The 8,257-nt window shown below is 32.6% G+C and overlaps 2 protein-coding genes across 4 annotated transcripts; both read right to left on the reverse strand.

Annotated features, from left to right (window-relative positions):
- Positions 1-5,363: 5,363 nt before the first annotated feature.
- LOC112790115 (cytochrome c oxidase copper chaperone 2) lies at positions 5,364-6,760 on the reverse strand. 3 transcript variants are annotated; one of them, XM_072226931.1, is made up of 2 exons: positions 6,664-6,760; positions 5,364-5,952 (listed from the first exon to the last, which is right to left on the reverse strand). In XM_072226931.1, exon 2 carries the CDS (start codon positions 5,936-5,938, stop codon positions 5,696-5,698), a length of 243 nt encoding a protein of 80 aa, XP_072083032.1. In that variant the 5' UTR covers positions 5,939-5,952; positions 6,664-6,760; the 3' UTR covers positions 5,364-5,695. The 3 variants fall into 3 exon arrangements, with proteins under 3 accessions (XP_072083032.1, XP_072083029.1, XP_025688133.1); XM_072226928.1 differs by having other exon boundaries at positions 6,524-6,668; XM_025832348.2 differs by lacking the exon at positions 6,664-6,760 and adding an exon at positions 6,361-6,496.
- Positions 6,761-7,076: 316 nt separating this feature from the next.
- LOC140183368 (F-box/kelch-repeat protein At1g30090-like) lies at positions 7,077-7,857 on the reverse strand. The gene is made up of 2 exons (XM_072231792.1): positions 7,502-7,857; positions 7,077-7,149 (listed from the first exon to the last, which is right to left on the reverse strand). Exons 1-2 carry the CDS (start codon positions 7,855-7,857, stop codon positions 7,077-7,079), a joined length of 429 nt encoding a protein of 142 aa, XP_072087893.1.
- Positions 7,858-8,257: the final 400 nt, after the last annotated feature.

Here is an 8,257-nt window from a genome sequence, read left to right on the forward strand (position 1 = left end):
TTCACCATAACAATAATCACCAACACATACTCAAGCCATATCATCAATTATTATCACAAATTCTAATCATTCAACATACCTAATCATTTCAATCTATCCTATGGTCCTCTAGCCTAAGTTTTCACAAGACATTATATATTATATACGAGAAACCAAAACCATACCTTGGCCGATTTCTCGAATAACCCGAGACACCACCAAAGCACCAATCACAGTCCCAGAAGGTCCAAAATCACCAACGCACGTCACCCAAACTCCACCGAATTCCAAAGCTCACAATTCAAGCTCCAACATATACATATATACACCTAAATTTACATATATCACACATACTTATCCAAACTCAATACCGAATATACAAATTCAAGGAATTAACTAGGGTTAGTTATCCTTACTGTCTATGTGCTTCAATTAAGGCAAAACCTACCAACTCCTCAAGTCAATTTGATCCTAAAATATTAAATTAACCAAAATTTCAATACCCTAAAATCTCAATATTTTTGAACTAAAGAAGAAAGAATAGGAGCTGCGAATATGATTTTCTCACATTGAAAGATACTGGGCTTTATAGAGCTCGTCACTGCAGACGCGTGGTCGCAAACGGTGTGGCGATCGAAATTTCGGATTGAAAGTTATGACAAATTGAAATCAAAGCAAGGATTTAGGGTTCTTATTTGCTCCCCCATCAGCGTGATTCCTTGATCTTGAAAGGAGGAGTGGCTGAAGGCATGGGTTTATATAGGGTGGAGTAAGTGGGTTTGGACCCACTTGGGCTCGGTCCAATCAGTTTGATCCGTTCGGCCCAATTTTTGGCCGAATTTTTTAAAATTGGTGTAAAACTTCTTATTTTAATTAGTTCTATCTCCTTAAACTATAAAATTTTCTTTTCTAATTACTTTGATTAACAATTAATTAATTCACTAATTATTTACTAATATCTTGAGTTTTACACTTACGTTCTGTTTTACGATACAACGAATTACGATTCTGAACTAGTTTAGGAAATCGAGGTAAAAACTACGAGTTTATTATCTTAGTAGGAGCTAAGTTATCTTTCTTAGAATTATATAATACTCACCATTTGATATACACTTTTTGAAAATATAAAAAGTTTAATTGTCAAAATAAATTATTTTCTTTGAAAAAGTAGCTTTTGTATATAAAGATACAATTTGATAAAGATAGTTAGTTAGATTTTCTATATCCATGTACGTTGATATCAAGTAAAAGATATATAGCAGATAAAGTAATAGGATTATCCTTAGAATTATCAATTGATAGGCATTAGAATTATCTTCAGTAAGGATTTTCTTTAGATCAAGAAAAGGAAAATGCATAATAAAAATGATGCACTGTTGTAGTGTGAAATTTTATTATAATAATCATAACAAGTTAAAGTTTGATAATTAGATCATATTCTAAAAATTGACTAAGAATTGAAAAGATAGAATGAATTATATTTTGTTATTTTCGAGTTCTTAGAAAAAAATATTATTTTATAGTATCGGATCATTGAGGAGTGTTGTTAGACACCAATCTTGATTAGCAAATTTAGTATGTCTAATTTATTATCCGCTTAATACTAAATTAATCATGGGATCACACACTAACAAGTGTTTTAATCTAGTAATCTTTGATAAAGAATTATTTAATTTTTATTTTGAATTAATCAAATAAAGAATTATGTTAACTCATATAAAATATTATATATTTTTTGCTAATACCAATAATATGATAATTGAGAATATTACATGAGAATTAAGAATAATTAATTATTCTATTTTTAAATTTGATTTGTAAATTTAGGATAAGATCCTAACAAATTCTGTTTTAAATTGAGTTATTATTTAATTCATAAAATTTTAATTAAAAATAAAATAAGATTTAAATTTAAAATAAAATATAAAATCAGTAACAACTCATACGATATATATATATAACAAGAATAAATAAGATATAAAAATTTTATTTTTTTATCTCTGCATACACAAATATATGTGAGTCTAATTCTTAAAAAAAATTGTATGGTAGGTGTTCAAAAAATTACAAAAAAAATTTCAATTTAAAATAGATGTTCATTAGCCAAAAAATTGACAACAATACATAACGTTTTTATAGCACCAAAAATAAAAAAAAATATATTTTTATTAGCATATTCAAATATTTGTCTCTAATTTATATTATTTGGATAAAAATTTTAAAACAAAGTAGATCAGTAAAATTATTTTATTATTACCGCTTGAACACATGGTAATCTTTTATAGTTTATAATAAAAATGAGAAAATAAAATGTAGAATTAATCCTCCTATGAATAGTCAAAATTATTATTACCTAAAGCGAGATAATTGTTTCAATCTTTTATCATGTGACTTTTTAATAATTTTTAATCCATACAAGTCTCAAATTTATGTATACACTTATTATACTTAAGATGACTTTGGTAAAACGTGTGCTTCTATTCTAAAGGTTGTTTATTTATTTATTTATTTTTGTCATTTTATAAATATTTTTCAAAAATTAAACTCGCTCTATTCGGTTAAATCAAATAAAATAAATTTAATAAGAACAAATTATAAACGAAGAAGGTTAAAGAGACAGTAGATTTTGTTATTTATAGTCATTATTTATATTTTTAATGATATAAAATTAAATTTAATGATATAAAATTACTCATTTTTTTTGTGTGGGTTAAGTGTTAATCAAATTTTAATAAAAATATTGACCCTAGACTTTCTCATTACAAAAACATTTGATAAAACTTGCCTTTCAAATTTATATGACTACAAAATACATAAATATAACAAAAAATAAATTCAAATATTCATAAATATATAAAATTATATTAGATTTTTTAATTTTAAAAAGTATAAACTAGCTTTGAAGTCTATATATTTACTTTAAAAAATCACCCCTAAAATTTTGAAATTCAAAAGTATAACATGAACATTTTGTTTTACCAAAGAAAATGTATTAACTTATTTTTCAAAAAACTCAAGCATGCCAAATGGAACCTTAGGTTTCTGGCCTTTCATTATGGGTATTGTCCTCACTGTGATACATTTCTTATGTATTTACTTGAAAAGGGAATGGAACAATTCAACCGCAAAGAAGTCGTGGAATATCATAATAAACACGCAAGTCTCCCAAGAATGGAATCAAAATTGAGACGAGAGGAGGGAAGAAAGCAAAACCTCCATGATTTAGATTCCTTCAGATAACAATTTGGCCGGGAAACGTATTCCCCCCACATGCCTTGTGAGGTCCATAACAAAAGAGGACCTCCAATCATTCAAACAATGCACACTTCCGCTTTATAATTTTGCACTTTTTCCAACTATAAATACTGCCTCCTGCTTCAACTCTTGGAGCCACAACACCATTCATACAAAGCTTTGCAATCTACAGCTTACTTCATACCTTTGTGATTTCTCTTTCCTTCCATAAAACCAATCATGTCTAGCACCTGCGGCAACTGCGACTGCGCTGACAAGACCCAGTGTGTGTAAGTGCTTAATGCCCTCTCTTTGCTTAAGTGTTCCGACAAAAGTCAGCCAACTTTTATAGAATTTTGTTTATTTTAAATTTCTTAATTCTAAATCCTAAAGAAGAGTTGACTAATGTTAGCAAACTAAAAATTAGTTGCCTATGTTTTTTCTTCTGAAAGTTTTGATACAATTTTAATAGAAATTCTTCTATGCTATGAGAGCAAGTTCACTAAGGTTGTCATTGTTTCTAAGAATAGAATAAGACAAGATACTGAGAACAAAGAACAAAATATAAAGAATAGAGACATAAAATTTAGTATTCTTGTATTCTATCAATGTTTCATCTATCAAACGCGGCCTAACAAACTTGCTCTGTACCATTCAATTGTACTTCATTTTCAATCATTATGAATAGTTCGCTCGATACCATTTGTGCATGTTCAATACTTTGCTTTTACTAATTCACTCGTACAAATTTTTCAGGAAGGGAAACAACGTCGTTCAAATCGTGGAGACTGAAAAGAGGTAAAATTGACGAGAAATTCTTATATCCTTCATAGTTTAACTGCTTTTTTAGCTCTACCCATTACAGAGAAAAGAACCCCTACTCAAGCTGCTTTTTTTTTTTTTGGTGCATTTGCAGCTACACCGAGACCGTTGTCGCTTCAGCTGCTGAGAACGACGGATGCAAGTGCGGCGCTAGCTGCAGTTGCACCAACTGCACCTGCAACAACTGCAGCTGCTGCCATTAAATACGATTGCCAAATGTGTTTGGGAATGATTTCCTAATAAGTAATCTTTTACTAAATAAATTTGTGTGCTTGTTGCACTTCATATCTGTATAAGTAATGCACTGTGAATCGAGTTTGGTTCCAGTGATAGTTATATAAAAGCTATGGCTTTGGCACTTTATTGTTACATTGACTAAAAATATGCATATCTCTGTCTATGTTGTCAGCATCAAATTCTATATCAAACACAGAGCAATCATAGTATCATACATAACTGTGTGCAAAAATCAGCTCGCTTAAATTTGAAAATAAAATAGTGATATCAATTATTTGAATGCATTTGAAATCAATGTAAAATGGGAAACGGCACACAGGAAGCATAGGCACATAACTTTGAAGAAAACTGGACAACAACAACAACAACAAAACATTATTAATGTTTGAGGATATATGTTCATCTCGTGCATAACTATGCTCATTGATATCATATGTAAATGATACACACTGCAATAAATTGGACCAACTACCTCGTTCCAAATTATTTTTAACTTTAAAAAGTATGGTACATTTAAGGCTTAATACATCTAAATACAAATTGCATCGGAAGTTTTGAATGTACCAAATTTTCCAATGTGACAGATAATTTGGCAAAAAGGGAGTATATTGCTAAGTTCTAATCCAACAAACTCCTATGTTGTATGTTTACTATCTAAAGTTAAAGTCTAAACCCACACAGGACCATAGTTTTCCAGAATATATTTTAGTCCGGTGAATTAGGGATTCCACATTCCACTCTATTATTATTCACACGACAAGAAGAATTCAGGTTAAGCTGAATTAGTACAAATACCGATTTGAGATTTTGCAAAGTATATGAGATTTCAATTACATCCATCAAGCAAAGGTAGAATGGAGTCTCATTATAGTCACAAATAACAAAAAGCATGTTCTATTCTTCATCAATTAAATTGGTTTAATGTAATGCTACATAAAAATAATATCATCACAAAGATATCAAGTGAAGATCAAGATAACAATGAGAAGAACTGTTGACGATTCCTGTATATTTAAATTTTATAAATAACTGCTTGCTCCTGTCAAGAAGGATCAACAGGGACAGAGGGAAGCAAAAAATGGGAAGGAAGATTTGTTGATTAACCACATTTATTAGACAACAAATGGATTTGTGTACAAATTACAAAATCACTAACTACTCATTATATAATCTCAGCAAGTGATATAGGAGTAATAATACCAGATATAATGAAAACGAGGATCTCCATAGAAAGGTTTAAGTTTAGTTGATCAATTATGAAGTGCATGTAGCAATCAATTTCCCTAAGTCCTTTTTTTTTTAAGTTACAACTATCATCCTGATGTAGTTTGCTTAAAAAATAAACTGATCCAAAATCTTGATTGACCACAGACAATCAACTCAGTTATTATAGTAGAGTGACCTTTTTTCTTTTTCACCAGTCTCAGACATTGAATCCCTCAGAACGAAGGCACTGTTTATGAGCCTCGATCCATTTCGCACAAGAAGCTTCACCATGCTCAACTATGCATTCATCTCGCAGCTTTTTAGTGTCTGGGCATGCACAGCAGATTTTCTTCTTTGGCTTTGACTCTGTAACAGTTGCCACAGAAACTACACCTTCATTCTGCTTAGACCCTTGAGCGCTCAAGGTAGACGAAGCACTTTGCAATTGCATACCACTCATTATCTTAAATTGGCCTACAGAAGGGGAAACAAAAAAACCAAACGAAAAAGTATTATATTCTAGTTTATCACCAAATAGAATACAAGAACACTCTATGATTTATATCTTGTTTTCAGTGTCCTGTCTTGTCCTATTTTAAAAAGCAAACGCAACCTTAATGTTTAGACAAAATTTGTCACTTGCTCACAAATAAGCATAACAAGCTCAGAATCATATGGGGTTAGAAACCAATTCATCTAAGTTCTAAACTGCATTGCAGTTCCAAAAATTTTCCAAATCTCAAAGATAAACCAATATGCTGAGACAATATACATGAGAATGAGATGACAAATAAAATTAAGGGTAAAAAGAAAACATATGAATAATTTCATATAGATGACAAACAAGATGAAAAGTGAAAAGTTTTATCTAATAGTACATACTCCCATGAAAATTTGCTCTCTCAAAATTTCTTCCGGGACAATTTACGGCTAACCAAACATGCCCAAGAACCCCAATATAAATTTCATTAAAAAAGAAAAAATGGCCGTTCACATCGTGAATCTCTCTTTGTAAGAAGAAGCCCTAGAACCCCAAAATCCTAACCTTTGTCCAACTTGAGGTTTAGGAGTCTAAGATGTTGAAAAATCCAGCAGAAACAGAAATTTGAACAGGTTTATATTTGAGTTTGTGACAGTCCGAAAGAGAGGAGAGTCAGAGAAAGAACGAGGGAGAAGAGAACTTACGCTACTGCCAACTGCCAAGACAAGCCAATCCGAAATAAAATAAAAAAGAAATTGGAGAAGAATGAAGATTCTACTTGATAATAATTAAAAGAGTAAAGGATAAATCTGTCCTGACCTTTTTTTTGTGGACATTTTTGTCTCTGAAGTTTGGAAAATACTTTAATATTCCTGACTCTCTGAAAAAGTGGACATATTTAACCCTCCGTTAGAGTCGCTCCGTTTGCCCTGACGAAAAACGGTGACGTGGCTCTCGTGGCGCTGACCTGGCCATTACGGACTGCCACGTGGGATGGACTTTTGAAAAGAGGACATATTAGTCCTTTCACACCAAAACGTGTAGCTTTTTAAAACAGGACATATTAGTCCTCTCACCCCAAAACGACGCCGTTTCTCTCCACCCCTCCAAACACACTTTAATCCCCTTCTGCATTTCCAATCAACAATACTTCACCAAATCCAGAAGCAGCAAATTTAGCACTTCTAGTTCTGCAATTCCAGAATCATCAGCAATGCATCCAAAACACATAAACAAAGAATCAACAAAGTAACAAATCGCAGCAACATCAGCGAAATTTCAAGAAAAATGAGAGGCGGGAATCTAAGCAAATTCAGATTCAACAAGCAATTCAGCGACATATTCACCAACAACAAAGCACAAATTCAATTTCACAGGTTCAGTTCACAATTCAACCAGTCCAAATTGTGCAATTTATGAAGAACATGTAAGAACTCCTTATAATTCTGAAAAAATTGCTACACTCTCAAATAGAATCAGCAACTTACCAGAAATTGCATATGGAAAAAACGGATCTGAGAGAATAAGAAAAATTATACAAACAGCACCTGAGAGCTTGAAGGAGTGAGATCAGATAAACTCTCCGGTGCATCGATTACATGCCACCGAACACTGAAGCTCCATTTTTTGTCAGAATTTTCGTCTGGAAGCAGTCTAGAGATATGACCAACAGCAACATGAAGATTTCGACCCACGACATAAATATGGCAATCGCAAGCATTGACAGCAAAAGGCTTGCATATTTGCTCAGGCAAAGGGGGGCCATCTATGGCATCCCAGGAGTCTGTTTCCGTGTCATAGACCTTTAGCTTCATTCTTTCGAGCTCAGAGACAACAAACAAGTGGCCATAAACAACGACACTTGAACCGGTCCAGCCTTCTCTAAGTCCAACAGCCATGTTTTCTCAATTATCTGTTCTGGGATCATAGACTTGTCCCCTTGGAGAGACATAAAAGGGCCATAACCAGCTTTCGTTGACGAGAAGCTTCCCGTTGAGAACTGCTGCATCATAAGATGCCATATTGGTTCCTATGCTGGCGATAGAGCGCCAATTTCCAGTGAAAGGATCCAATACCTTTCTCATCTAAATACACACCTCACCTAAACCCTCCCTTTCACAACTAAACTTGATTTCATTCCCCCCCAAATCCAAATCCTCCTCAACAAACACAAAATTTCCTGACTTTATGAAAAAATCTCAGTTTTATCTGAAATAGCAATCACTAAGGACCCCACGGCGGGACCCACGGAGACGTCATCGTCCTTGACGGAAGCGTCGTCGTCAGTGCGTATGCACT

The sequence above is a fragment of the Arachis hypogaea genome, chromosome 3, assembly GCF_003086295.3.
Source record: "Arachis hypogaea cultivar Tifrunner chromosome 3, arahy.Tifrunner.gnm2.J5K5, whole genome shotgun sequence".
NCBI lineage: Eukaryota > Viridiplantae > Streptophyta > Magnoliopsida > Fabales > Fabaceae > Arachis > Arachis hypogaea.

What these genes read in the sequence shown, in the direction of transcription:
- LOC112790115 (XM_072226931.1), bottom strand. Translation starts at nt 5,938, where the DNA reads ATGAGTGGTATGCAATTGCAAAGTGCTTCGTCTACCTTGAGCGCTCAA.
- LOC140183368 (XM_072231792.1), bottom strand. Translation starts at nt 7,857, where the DNA reads ATGGCTGTTGGACTTAGAGAAGGCTGGACCGGTTCAAGTGTCGTTGTT. An exon ending in CCTTCAAGCTCTCAGGTGCT is followed by an intron (nt 7,150 to 7,501) that starts GTTTGTATAATT and finishes CTGGAATTGCAG; the next exon opens with AACTAGAAGTGCTAAATTTG.